Source organism: Lathyrus oleraceus, chromosome 5 (genome assembly GCF_024323335.1).
Source record: "Lathyrus oleraceus cultivar Zhongwan6 chromosome 5, CAAS_Psat_ZW6_1.0, whole genome shotgun sequence".
Classification (NCBI taxonomy): Eukaryota; Viridiplantae; Streptophyta; class Magnoliopsida; order Fabales; family Fabaceae; genus Lathyrus; species Lathyrus oleraceus.
The window spans coordinates 239,272,158-239,287,422 of NC_066583.1; the positions used below are offsets into that span (position 1 = coordinate 239,272,158).

Sequence of the window (15,265 nt, forward strand, 5' to 3'; positions counted from 1 at the left end):
ATAATTAATAAAATTGGAGTGTTACACACAGTCCTAATCTCATGAAGACTCAGAGGCACATCAGGTTGCATGAACTTCCATAGTCGATGAGGATTCCTGATACAGGGTAGTTGGCTATAACGATAGTTACAACTAGTGGAAGTGCCGCATTAGGAGTTTCATCCACCTTTTCTTGGTCTTAAAACCTTAGATCAGGTCAATGCTTTTTTTTAGTGTTCATGATTATTTGAGTGAATTCGTGGAAGATCTAATACCAATTGAATCTACAATGAAGGTAGGAGACAATATGGATTCCAGAGGAGCTATGACGTTTTCTACAGTCGGATCGATAATCATCTTTTTGTTTAAGCGCAGTTGTTGTTGTGATTCGTGACTTTGGATAAGAAAAAAATTCTCAAGAATTAGAAGTCGATTTCCCACAAATGGCATTCGTGTTCCACTAGGGAATTGGAAATGCTTGGTGAAATGGTGGAATATATTCTTAATGCGACAAAGTGGATCTTCAGTACGACGACTGAGGAGTGGATGTGCAATGTTAATACTTCAACATCCAAGTTAGTAAGAGAATGAAAAGTAGATTGAGTTATGGGTGAGGGAGAGAATACCTCAGGTCTCATGTGAGATGCTTTATATATAAGTGGTGTTTATGGACGTTCCCTTTATTTATTTTTAAAAAAAAATTGGATTTTCACTATCATTTCGACGTGGAATGCGAGAGACTGTCTGATGACATTTAACGGTAAGCATCAACGTCTGACGTGGATTCAGTGTGAAGCTCGAGAGTAAGGTTGCATTCTACCTTCGATACTTTAGTGGAGTGGTCAAGATTGATGATTAGACATCCTCCTTTTGAGTTAGTGGTCGGCGCAGAACGTTAAGAAAAAATCAATCTTTATTTTTTTTAAGCTAAAACTAATTATAAACATTAATATACTCTCTCCTCTTTTTTTCCATAACCAATAATTAATTAATTTTTTTTACATTTTCTTAAAAATCTTTTTTTATGAAAACAAAAAACAAAGTCTTATTCTAAATGATTTTTTTTTTAATAAATGTGATTGTATTATTTACTAAATATAACATGATTTAAAAAAAACAAGTATAATATATATTATCCTGAACAAAATACTATCGTTTAATGAATAAATATTTTTTTAACAAACAAAAGAAATGAAGTATACTAAGATAAGAGAATAAAGGATATTGCTTTGTTATTAAAAATAAATAAACATAAGATATCAAAGAACCAAAGCTCTCCCCCATCTAGTCAAAGGGACTATACCCTTGGAATACATACATCGTAGATGGTCTACACACCACTCATTAAAGAGACATTTCAACCCCATAAACACCATAATGTGGTCCAAAATAACACATCAATCAACTCCCAAATAATTCATTTGAATTTGACCTAATTTAGATTTACAAAATCATTTTATATGATGAGAAAAAATCCTTTATATAAATTCTTTTAATACTTAATTCCAATCAATATGGGTCGTAGGATCTTCCCATATAAATTCGGAAATCATAAATGACTTAAATGAAAAACCAAATAAAAAATTAAGTAAACACTCAAGCCCATTTAGCTATAAGAGACATGGCACCAGCTCCTAAAAGAAGTGATATATTACAGCCTAATCGAAGAGTACCACTTTTTTGCATCCTTGGATTCATAAAATCAGCAGCAAGAAGATCTACAAGTGCCATATAGATTAAGATCCCAGCTGAAGCTGCATTGAAGATTCCTTCAACTATAAGGGCTGTTGGACTGTTCTCATCATAAACACTACTGATCCCTATGCCAATTCCAATTCCAACTGGAGTTGTTAAAGCAAAGAACAATCCCATGACAGTAATCGATAGATTCTTGAAATTTGCCTGCAATTGTTGCAATTACAACAAGTCAATAATGTACAACTTTAATCTTTTCTTGCTTACATTCAATTAAGGTGCACAGTTTTTAAAATATAATTAACACATAATTTGTAAGAATCAATTTTGTTTTCTAATAATTCTTTTAAACTATTTCTTTTTCAAAAATAAATAAATTTTTTTCGAAAATAGATTTTTTTTCTATATGATCGATCAACACTCTCGACTAAAATATGATATGTTACAAATATGATATGTTACAAACAAAATAAAAAAGATATTATCTCTGGTCTTATTTATAAAAAAAAGATATTTTTTAAATTTATTGAAAAATCAATATATATAGAATGCATAAAGGATCAAATACATTAATTTTTCAATAAAATTTAAAATATCAACTTTCTTTATAAATAAGAATAAATGAGTATTAAGAGAAAATAATAAAAAGTTCCAAACATAATTTATCTTTGAATATAAAATAGTGGAGATTGTCATGTTTTGAAAATATGTTATAACAAACCAGGGTTAAGCAGGGTAACCCTGACAAATGCATATGTCAAATAAGTACAAATGCATATGTCAAATAAGTACTAATCTTAAAATGTCTTAATCATTTTGATGAAAAGTTTACGGTACTTATATATAAGAATCTTCCTAAAGAAAACAAAGTTTGAAAAAGTCATATCTCATAGTGTCTTATCCTTACTTGTTTTATGTTTCACACCAACCTAACAAATGACCCCATGTAGGCTCTCAACTACTTTGATATGAACTTATACGAACTAAATCATTTTTAATACGGGTTTATTGACAGAGTTTAGTTATTATTTGTGAATAAATATCAAATGAAGATTTGAACTCGCAACATTACACTTAAACATTTATTTACGCTTTAAATGATGAATTTCAAATACATAATAAATATATACAGTACCTGAGTTATACAACTTCCAAGTCCCATGCCTTCGAAGAACTGATGAAAAGTCAATGCACCTACTAGTGGTTTTATGGTTTTAGGACTCTCTGAAGCACCCAGTGAAATTCCTATTATAACCGAATGAACAATAATTCCCAACTCCAATACCTATAACGAAATCAAAACAATTTATTCAAAATATATGAGAAATATAAATGAGATGTAGAAGTATGAGGATTTGTAAAATAAGAGATAACAGAATTAAATAAGAGATAATAGAATTAAATATTAACCATTGAATTTGATAAATGATCTTGACAAAATGTTCTTTTGCTATAACATAAAATAAAAATTGAATGAATTATTAGGCTTTAATTATTATATATGCATGTTAAAGAATTTTACACACACATCAAACATGCTGATACATAAATATCAGCATAATGAGATATAATTAAATCCTATGCATTATAGATCCTTAAAATAGTTAAGTTTGTACAATTATTACCTGTGATACAACCCTATGACGAAGAAGTTCTGATGATGTATCCGAAGAAATATGGCCATGTGCATGACCATGTGAGGCATGAGTATGAACATGCACATGCTCTTCATGCTCTTCATCTGCTGTTGACTCATGATTTTCGACTTGTGTCGGTGTTTTTTTAGAATTCTGGTTTTGAAAATAAGCAGTGGCATATGTATCAACCATTAGAGTTCCCATTGCAGTGCACATAGCCACAAAACCAGTAAACGGAAAATCACCCGAAGGATGTTCCTTCAAACATGGCGAAGTGAGATTCTCAAAAGCATCAGGAAGCACATGGATGAAACCGGTTGATAATATCACACCAGCAGCAAAGGCTTTGATGATAAAAAATATATCTTTTTCCGGGCTTAAAGCAGGTATCACTTTTCCAAGAAGTGGTATACAAACACCAATTGCACTTGCAACCATGATTGATGATAAAGCTGCTATCTTGTAACGAAGAGCTTTGGATTTGTTTCTATCTCCATCTTCTTCATCGCATGTGCATTCGGCCGCTATTAGAGTTGGGATTATGAGAAAAATGAAGATAGAAAAAACAAAGACTTGGATATTTATTTTGAATCCCATTATTGGTTAGAAACTAAAAGCATACGGGAGAGATAGATGAACTGAAAGAATGTTTATGCATGGAACTAGTGATTCGATACAACATATATAACAACAACTATAAGTTATATTTTTTTTAAGGTTTTGGTTAATAGAGTGTGAATATGAATATAAGAAGATTCAGAGGTTAATGACGGCAACTACAATGGAATTTGCTGCATTGACTTGTTGATTATTGTATTAGACTCATAATGTTGTAATAATGTCGACATACTATGGGAAGTATGAGTTAAAGAGTAGTTTTTAATTGTTTTAAGTAAAGACAAGTCAACTTACCAAGGGGGAACTTGTTGATATAATGTCGAAACTTCTTCTTCGGTGTGCAAAATGACATAATTTTTTTTCTTTAGAAAACGTATACCACAAAATCTAATATAAATAAATAAAAAATACAAATCAAAGTCACCGTCAACCGCTTCCAAAGTCAACACTTCCTATCAAATATCTATTATTATTATTATTATTATTATTATTATTAAAATAATTATAGAAGTTATTAGAAAAATCTCAAATCTTATATAGATTGGAAATAAAGTATTAAAAGATTTATATTGAGTTATATCCTTCAATTTATAACATGAGATTTATAAGGATGAGATTTATTACTGAGTTTGGAATTACAGAAAACTCAAACTCGTGGTTCAACACAATATCTCTCAATCTGATTCCACAGGCTGAGTTTAGGGAATGAGAAGGTCTCTCTATAATAATATGATAATGAGGAATATTTGAATTACTTGCAAATATGGTTCACTTTCGATTCGTAAGTCGTTGATTACTTAATCACTCCACGTAATGATAAGCAGCCTGACAGTTGTGCCATTATGTTGCTGCTGTGCTGGCAGAAAGATAATTAGGGTTTGTTTAGTTGTGTTTTTCTTTTTTATTTATTTATATGTAAATATATTAAAATAAATATTGTTTGATAATTCTATTATTTTAAATGATTTTAGAAAAGAGAAAATGAAAATACATGTTTTGTCTTAAAAAAGTATAAAGAAGGGTCTTTTAGTTCAAAATATATTGTTGATGGCATTTCTATTAATAAATCCCTTAAAGATTGATGAATTAAAGAAAGTATCTATAATTTGAAATCAAGAAATATATTAATTTCTACTTTGAGCATTAATATATACGTTTTGATTTTATATTGTAAAATAATTAAGATAATGTGAGATGTTCTTTAAATTTTCTGTGAGAAAACTAAAGACATAAAACAATCTAAAATTAGGACGTTGAATATGAACTATTCCGTATAGAATTCAGTAAAAGTGTAACTTCCATGCATATGAGATTCTCTCATATAATCAAGAAGTTGGAAAATTTGAAAAAGATTTTATCTAATCCAGATTCTGCTAACAAATGATTAAGGTCTACGTGAAGGAAATGACAATCAAAAGTGAACACGATTTAAAAGGTTAATCAAATAATATTAATCATAAAAGATTAATCAAATAATATTAATCACTAGACATATCTACTTTATTTAAAAGATTACCGAATATGAACACGATTTAAAAAGATTTGAAGCAAGTGAAATAAATCTGGAAAAAAAAGTGAAGATTAAAGAGAAAAAAGAAAAGCCTCTACTTGAAGAACTCGACTACCAAACAGGGACGAAATCAGAACTTTTAAACTATGGGAGCAAAATTTATACTAAAAGTATAATATATTATTTATCAATAAATATTTTTTTTATGGTTTTAAATATTTTAAAAATATTAGACTATATTTGACATGATATATTTTCGAGTTTATAGTTTATAAACTCATGACAATAAAAGATTTTTTGAATAATAATTTATTATTATTATTATGAGTTTAGAGCTTATTTTACTACCATATAACTTATTTTTCATATGCTATTTTAAATAGCGGTTTAGCTTATAGTTTATAGTTTTTCTTTCACTTTTATCCTTATTATTTTAATTAAAATTGAGTTTTATCCTTTATAATTTATTTTAATTTAAAATAAAATAATTATATATTAAATGTAAAAATATCAAACAATTTTATTATTTTATATTTATCAGCTAATTGACTGATAATTTTATCAAATACTTCAATTAATTTATCAATTATTAATCATCAGCCATCAGCTATAAATTATAAACTATCATTTTTCTTATTTTTTATTTATAAATATACAACATATTTTATCTTCACAAATAAATTAATAGTTCATATATCATAAATTTTTGTTTAATTCTAAATATATACTTTCATACAGATGATATAAAAATATCAAGCAATAACTTGAAATAAAATATTAAGAGTTTTTATATATCATTTAATAGACTATTTTTAGTATATCTTGAAATAAAATAACTATCCAATGCTCTAATGCAATATACATAGATTATAAATATTATCATTACTATGTGGTATTACTATGTGGTATGTGTACATTAGAATTTGTTTTCAATCCAAGTGGGGGCATAGGCCTACATAGTATTGTAGGTAGCTCTGTCTCTGCTACCAAGATCAAGGTAGACGATGATGAAGATAGTAACAATGAATATTTTTTAAAAAAAGATGAAAAAACGGGTTCGTATGTAAGACACTACAACAAATACGTAAAGATAAACAATTTAAAGCTTTCAGATAAGAACTTAGTGAAATTCAGAAAATATACACCAAGAAAATGAGAAGATAAAAAGAAGGAAGAAAGGCAAGCGACCTACTTGTTTCGAATGTGGTAAATTCGAACACTACAAATACGAGTGTCCAAGTTTGACAAAGCGCAAAAGCAAGCAACAACTCCACGTGTCCAAGAGTCAAGGCAAAGGCGTAGAGCATACATTGCTTGAGAGGAAGATGAAGGATTATCATCTTCCAATACAAGTTTAGATGAAAAGTAGTTAATCTTTGTTTGATGGTGCGACATAAGCGAAGAGACTTGGAAGTAAATGATCTTGAATTATATTATTTACCCTCTTGAATGAGTTGTATGAAGCTTTTCAAGAAATGCATGTTAAAGCTTCAAACGCTTTTAAGAAAATTTATCTCCAAAAGAAAATAATTTTTAAACTTGATGGAGAAGTCTTAAAACTTAAAAGTGTTTTAAAAATCCTTGAAAGAGGGTAAGCATTTCTTGTTAATGATCAGTTGAGTATCCCTAATACTTTAGAAGAAAAGATAGTTGTAGTTAAGTGTGATACTTGTACTAATTTAAAACTTGAAATAGATAACTTGAAAGGACAACTAACACATATCTACAAATAACCTAGTATTACTTATATGAGTCAAGTGATAAAGAAAAAAGTTTTAGAAAACCTAACAAGAAATATGTTTATGTCACTAGGAAAAATAGAAAGAATATTTCTTCTAAAGTTATTTGCCATTATTATTGTTAAAAAGATCATATAAGACCCCAATGGGTTTTTTTACAAAAATAACCCAGTTTTTTAAGGAAATTCCCAAAATACCCCCGGTTTCAAAAAAAATTTCCAAAATACCCTACTTTTAGGAGGAGTCTCCAATTTAATTGGCGATTCTTCTTAAAACTTGAATGGAGGCGCCAATTGGATTGGCGCCTATGTGTAGGTTTTAAGAGGAGTCTCCAATTCAATTGGCGACTCCTTCAAAAAAGCCTCAAATGACAAAATCTTCAACATGAAAGTTGTATATATTTTCAAGACAATGAATTTGGACTTAAATTTTGCATCATTTGGATTTTCTATGAGAAAGTTATGGGCACTTGAAGTTGGACTTTTTCACATTTCAATGGATTTGGTCCAAAGTGACCTATAATGTTTTGTATTATCACATGTGTTTCTTTTGAGATTTTGAAATTTTTATCAACATAACATTTGAAGTAGACATCTTAATCTTTCCAATGTATTTAGTTTCACCTCAAAATCATGAAAGATGAAGGAGTTATGTCCTTGGGAAGTTGACCCAAAATTAGGGTTTCAGTCAAAATGACCTATAATGTTTTGGAATGGATGATGACCTTAAAAGCTTGAAATCAATTTTTGATGAACATGAAAGTTGTTCATATGGTGACTCCTCTTAAAACTTGAATGGAGGCGCTAATTGGATTGGCTAGGGCAGGTGCCCTAGCCAATCCAATTGGCGCCTATGTGTAGGTTTTAAGAGGAGTCGCCAATTCAATTGGAGACTCCTCCTAAAATGCCTTTTTTGTCTTATAAATAGATGTGTTGTGTGACCAATTGTTTCACAGCTCATATAATCATTTGGCTATCATGTTTGGTGTTCTCCGCCGATACGGTAAGGTGATTTATGCGAGAGACAAACCTCAAATGCTGATGCTGTTTTGGAACATCACCACGTTCGATCAACTGAAGAGGGAGCTGGTTCGATGGTTAGATGGGAAAATACCAGAAGGGGAAAAAATCAGAAGTATTGAGAGACTTGACAATATCTTTGGTTGGGTGTGAATGAAGACTGATAAGGATGCTAGGGAAATGATGTTCGGTCGAGACGACATCAATTTGATTGTTGTAATCAGTTAGAAATATTTATGTTTTTAGATGTTTTGTACTGATGTTTGTTGTGAAACTTGTTGTAACAAGAACTTAATGATATATAATGATTGAATGTTACAGAAATACAATGTTACAAAAAGCTTAAGACCTATATGATGCTCCTCGATTGGGACAGTTGTTTTTGTTGTGTCCTGGTTGACGACAGATACTATATAATCTTATCATTTTATCTGTGGAATCCATCTCTGTTCTGATACGTGTGCTGTTTGGCCTTCCTTTCTTCTTTCTACGCATCTCGTCATTGTGCCAAACAATATCTCCTTCATATGGAGGCCAGTAATCCTCCATTGGTAGTACTGAGAAGCTTTGAGTATATACATTCATGATGGTGTTGGCCTTGTACACATCAGATAAATGGTTGTAAGCGTCTTGACGAGTATAAGCGCATGCTGCAATGACATGGGAGCAAGGTATGCGGAAGGCCTGGAATTTTCCACAATCGCACCAACTTCTGTTTAGTCTAACAGCGTAGGCTAAATTTGGTCTCCCCTCGTTGTTGCCCATTGTTTCCTGGACGCTGAAATTTTGTCTATGACGGTCAAAGACTGTTACAGCGTGTGTGGTAGCTTTGATGCTCTCCTCTTTCATGACCTTCATGCAACACTCACTGAATACTTGCCCGGACATTAACACTACACTCCATCTTTCACCTCTGGTTGCGAACATAAAAGCCAACCTATAATAGGTTGATCTTACCAAGGCGGTTATCGGCAGATTTCGAATTCCTTTGAAAACCCCGTTCATGCATTCCACAATGTTTGTTGTCATGTGGCCCCATCGACAACCACCGTCAAATGCCCTTGTCCACTGCTCTACTGGTATGTTATTTATCCATCTCCCTGCATCTTCATTAGACAGTCTAATTTCATCACGATAATATTGAAATGACGGTTGAGTTAAAGCATACCCAGCATTCACCACCTTCTTGCGAAGATTCTTATCTTTTATAGCACGCATGAAGTTTTGTGCAATGTGTCTGATACAGTAGACATGTGTAGAAGGAGGATCATGCCATCCGTTGTCATGGTTGTTGTAGGCACTCTCAATGGCAGCATGTCTATCAGAAATCAAACAGAGATTGGCTTGTGGAGCCACATGCTTTCTGAGATGTCGAAGAAAGAAACCCCATCCACCAGCCGTTTCACCTTCAACAAGAGCAAAGGCAATGGGAAAGGCATTGTTGTTACCGTCTTGTGCAACCGCCATGAGCAAAGTACCCTTGTATTTTCCGTATAACCAAGTGCCATCAATTTGAATAATAGGTTTGCAGAATGCGAAACCTTTGATGCACGGGTCAAATGCCCAAAAGAGACGGTGAAATATTCTATTACCTGTAGCACAGGTTCCGTCTGGCATCATTGTTGGCACTGTCTCCATAATTGCCACAGTTCCTGGGACATATGTTTTTAGTGCCCATAAAAACCGTGGCAATTCCTTGAATGAATCCTCCCAGTTGCCGAAAACCTGTTCAACAGCCTTTGTCCTCGCAATCCAGGCTTTCTTGTAAGATGGAGTATAATTATATGTTGTTCTGATATGGGATATAATTATACTCACCTTCACTGATGGGTCTTTATTTACCAATGGTAGAATGTCTTGACATATCAAAGTTGCGCTTAGTTTACGGTGATCTTGTTCAACGTTAGTTGCAATGCAACTGTGCGGTGGGTCTATTGAAGTGATCTCCCAAGAGTCGTTTTTCTTCTTATAAAACGCAGCCAAACAAAACTTACAAAGCATGTTACGACATTCGATAACATACCTTCTAGAATCAGTGCGTTTCACTGTAAAGTCAGCAGAGTTGTTCATGTGGAATTTTTTGATTGCCAGAACACATTCTTCTTTGGTACGAAACATGTCTCCCACCTTTAATTCACCTTTTGATCTCGGATACGGATTACAGAAGACACTGTTAGATGTTTCATCGTCGTGAAGATCCATATTTGTCATATGTTGAGGCGGATTATAGACATGACTAGGAGGTATTGGTGGTGGTTGATCATCATCTTCATCGTCATTGTTCAGCATGTGATCAACCTGTATCTCGGTCTCCTCTTCTTCTTCATCAACAACGTCGACTTCTGCTTCTGCTTCTGGGTTGAGTTCATCTGACTAATGTGCATCATCTTCACCAGCTTCATCCTGATCGGTTAGTTGAGACAGTTGAGATGGAATACATGGTTGTAGAGTAATGTACAACTCGATACAGTTGCAGCCTGAATGTTCATGACTAACAAACATGTATTCAACATCTTCATCGTCTCGTACCTTAAGGGGGAAATACTTGCATTGACCATTCTAAAAAAATATTGGATTTTGATATGTGATCTTTGACACAATACCCGATCCTATAAAGGATTGTATTCTTTTTTTCAAATGCAAAAAGGTTGCATTTCTCTTGATCGTGATTCTAATGGTATCAGTGTTTCGAAAACAAAAACCATGTAGCTCAGACTCGAAAGTTTCACCGTTGCAGTGAACGTTGACACTGTATAATGATGAAGATGACATTGTCGAGATGAAAACTATTTTCTTACTGCAGATGAATGTGAGTGAAGTGTCTTGGATGTTGATAGTAAGACACTTAAATAGATGGTATCAGTGTCTCACATGCTAGCTAGTTCTGAGATGATGTGTCGGACATGCAAGCTAGTCTGAGATGACGTGTCAGACATGTAAGATAGTCTGAGATAATGTGTCAGTCATGCAAGATAGTCTGAGATGATGTGTCAACCATGCAAGCTATCAAGAAGTGACTCTTCAACATGCAGGAGACAAGACAACCACGTGTCGGACATGTAAGATAGTCTAAGATGATGTGTCAGTCATGCAAGATAGTCTGAGATGATGTGTCAACCATGCAAGCTATCAAGAAGTGACTCTTGAGCATGCAGGAGACAAGACAACCACGTGTCGGACATGTAAGATAGTCAGAGATGATGTGTCAGTCATGCAAGATAGTCTGAGATGATGTGTCAACCATGCAAGCTATCAAGAAGTGACTCTTTAGCATGCAGGAGACAAGACAGCCATGTGTCGGACATGTAAGATAGTCAGAGATGATGTGTCAACCATGCAAGCCATCAACAAGTGACTTGTTCAGCATGCAGGAGACAAGACAGCCACGTGTCAGACATGCAGACACACACTCCAAATGGATTGGCGCCTCCACTTATTCCTTGTACATGGTCGCCAATTCATGTGGAGACACCATGCATTCAGACCTCGAAACCAAGCATTCAGACCTAGCCTTGCATGCATGTCCCTATGGAGGCGCCAATTTGAATGGCGACCTCTCTTAAGGCTTGTACATGGTCTCCAATTCATGTGGAGACACCATGCAAACACAAATTTTCATGCTCCCATCCATTTGCCTATAAATACATCCACTCCTTCAACATTTCTTCCACACCATCACTCTCACTACTTCCTCTACAATACTTCTTTTACAATTTCATCTTCAACAACATCTTCTAGTTTCATCTACACCAACTCCCCAACAAAATGTCTTTACTCACAATGGGCGAAGCACATAGAGGAACCGTTGCAAACATCGCAACATATGTAAGTTTTTTCTTTTGTTAACTTTTTATCTTTCATCTTCAGCAACCCCATTTTATTTTGACATACCAACTTAATGAAGTGTTTTATTCTTTCTATTATAGGATGTATCAAGGTTTCGAACTCGGGTCCACGAATATGTCCATATGGACTCGATGATTCAACCTTATGTTGAACTCGCCGGTTTTGGTCATATTAGCAAGATTATGTCTTGGTCTATAGATAACAAGTTCATTCTAGCCTTATGCGAAAGATGGAGGCCAGAGACACACACATTTTGGTTCCCAACCGGTGAGTGTACCGTGACGTTAGAAGACGTCTACATGCTTTTAGGACTACCAATTGAAGGCAAGGCTGTTAATGGTAAGACCAACTATGCAAATTCAATTTGCATGGAGCTCTTAGACACTGATTTGTTAGATGATAATGCTAGAGGTCAAGGTATACTACTCTCACGCCTAAAGTCATATTATAATAGTTTATACTTAGATGAGCATTCTACCGAAGATGCTCGAATAATAAAAACTAGGTGTTACATTATGTTGTTAATAGGATCCTTTTTATTTCCCGAAGGTAGTGGTTCTAGCATGCATATTATGTACTTACCTCTACTTAGACATGTAGATAGAATAGGAAGTTACAGTTGGGGATCTGCTTGTCTAGCCTATCTCTATAGCTCGTTGTGCAAAAACTCCCACAAAGACACATCTACGTTTTCTGGATGTGCTGTTTTGCTACAAGCATGGGGTTGGTCAAGACTACCGTCTCTAGCACCGGTCAATAACAACCCTTTTACTTTTCCATATGCACAAAAGTAAGTTGTTTAAATTGCTATATCTTTACTTACTTCCTTAAAGTTTATTACCTCAAACTAATTTTTTTTAACTTTTTGGTGTAGATGGTCGGAACGTGATATGAGTTACAACAGATGTCCGAGACACTGTATTACTCAGTATCGCAACCTGTTGGATCACCTTCGACCGACAGACGTAAGCAAAATAACTTAATTATTTCATTATATTATGTTAACTTTTTCTACATTCATTATAATCCTATCTTCTTTAACATTTCAGTTCATTTGGCGTCCATACCTTAATCTGGATCATGACCATGAGGTCAACGCTGAAGACGCAGCCGTATGGACAACATGCACACCGATAATACGGTTCACAACTGTGGAGATGCACAACACCGATCGTATGAAGCTGCAGTTCAGTATGGTCCAGAATATCCCAGATCCCCCAGCTAGCCTAGGAGAATGGCATATGCGTAAAGTGAACGACCAATGGAACTTCAACCCTTGGCAAAACTTTGCAAGATCGGAGTGTCGCAAGTGGAAGCACCGTCATGACCATGTCTTAACTGACGCAGTCATGCCAAATGAGGTAAAACCAACTCGTACTTATATGGCTTGGTACAGATCGGTTGGTTTTCAATTCATCGCCGAAGATATGTACCTCTACGACCCACGCCAGGCAAGTTACACACAATAAAGATCAACATCTAACCCCCAACAACATTCTCAGCCCGGTTACTCACAACCCCCTATCCGTCAAACTTTCCGTTCCACAAACACACAAACATACAACCAAAACATGTCATTCACCCAACCCCAATACCAAGAACATACCCCATACCACCACCAACAAATTGACCATCAACCTGAGACCCAACATCGCTTCGCACCCACACCATCACCCTACCAAAGTCGCCTTAGCCAAAACACCAACCGCCCCTCCTCCTACCGTAGCCAAGAAGCCCAAACATCCCACAACCCTATCTCTACCAAACACCCCAACAACCTTTCCAACCTTTCCTAAACGCATCATTCACACCCATGTCTCCCTTCAACCGTCCCGATCGCCCATCCATGAGTCAACCACATCCCAACTTCTCTAGCATGGGTCATGAGCTCAGCTACGGCGGTACACCATCATTGCATACTGAAGACTATGCTGAGTTGTCTGAATACCTCAACGGACCTTCTCCTGTAGTTGGTAGTGACGCTCTTGGCCCCTCAGATGAACAAACACCGGTGCAGAATTGTCAACGTGGGTTAGGGCCAAGGGTTAGGGTAGCTAGGGGATGGGGGACCGAAGGTCGGTTAGGTGATCCCGGTCATCACCATTAGGTTTCTTTGTGTAAACTTCAAACTTTATTAATATCAAGTCGTATTATATCAAATTTATCTTTCACTTATACCATAAAACACAAAAAATGCATTTTAGGAGGAGTCTCCAATTGAATAATAGGTCACATGCAGTAATACTAAAACATTATAGGTCACTTTGGACCAAAGCCATTGAAATATGAAAAAGTCCAACTTCAAGTGCCCATAACATTCTCATAAAAAATCCAAATGATGCAAAATTCAAGTCCAAATTCATTGTCTTGAAAAGATCTGAAACTTTTATGTTGAAGGTTTTGTCATTTGAGGCTTTTATCATTCAAACAGAAGGGCTTGAAGTTGGTCCATTTTGGCAAAATTCACATACACATGTTTTGACTAAAACCCTAATTTTGGGTCAACTTCCCAAGGACCTAACTCACTCATTTTTTATGATTTTAAGGTGGGACCAAGTGAATTGGAAATTTTAAGATGTCTACTTCAATTGTTATGTTGGACAAATTTTCATAATTCTAAAAGAAACACATGTGATAATACAAAACATTACAGGTCACTTGGGACCAAAGCCATTGAAATGTGAAAAAGTCCAACTTCAAGTGCCCATAACTTTCTCATAAAAAATCCAAATGATGCAAAATTTAAGTCCAAATTCATTGTCTTGAAAAGATATACAACGTTTATATTGAAGGTTTTGTCATTTGAGGCTTTTATCATTCAAACAGAAGGGCTTGAAGTTGGTCCATTTTGGCAAAATTCACATACACATGTTTTGACTAAAACCCTAATTTTGGGTCAACTTCCCAAGGACCTAACTCACTCATTTTTATGATTTTGAGGTGGGACCAAGTGCATTGGAAATTTTAAAGTGTCTACTTCAATTGTTATGTTGGACAAAATTTCATAATTCTAAAAGAAACATATGTGATAATACAAAATATTATAGGTCACTTTGGACCAAATCCATTGAAATGTGAAAAAGTCCAACTTCAAGTGCCCATAACTTTCTCATAAAAAATCCAAATGATGCAAAATTTAAGTCCAAATTCATTTTCCTGAAAAGATCTACAACTTTCATGTTGAAGGTGTTGTCATTTGAGGCTTTTATGAAGGAGTCTCCA

General features: G+C 34.4%; 2 protein-coding genes across 3 annotated transcripts in view; one reads left to right on the top strand and one right to left on the bottom strand.

The window, feature by feature from the left end:
* Positions 1-1,186: 1,186 nt before the first annotated feature.
* Positions 1,187-15,265, bottom strand: part of LOC127083358 (zinc transporter 8) — a 97,606-nt gene continuing 83,527 nt past the window's right edge. The window contains exons 1-3 of one of the 2 annotated variants that reach the window (XM_051023666.1): positions 3,300-4,206; positions 2,810-2,959; positions 1,187-1,881 (exon numbers count right to left, since the gene is read on the bottom strand). In XM_051023666.1, the coding sequence (XP_050879623.1) occupies positions 1,576-1,881; positions 2,810-2,959; positions 3,300-3,908 (1,065 nt within the window). In that variant the 5' untranslated portion in view covers positions 3,909-4,206 and the 3' untranslated portion in view covers positions 1,187-1,575. Of the gene's footprint in view, positions 1,882-2,809; positions 2,960-3,299; positions 4,207-15,265 lie in introns of those variants that run through there. The other variant, XM_051023664.1, reaches the window with a different exon arrangement.
* On the top strand, positions 12,924-14,105 carry LOC127083361 (protein MAIN-LIKE 2-like). The gene is made up of 2 exons (XM_051023669.1): positions 12,924-13,008; positions 13,093-14,105. Exons 1-2 carry the CDS (start codon positions 12,934-12,936, stop codon positions 13,510-13,512), a joined length of 495 nt encoding a protein of 164 aa, XP_050879626.1. The 5' UTR covers positions 12,924-12,933; the 3' UTR covers positions 13,513-14,105.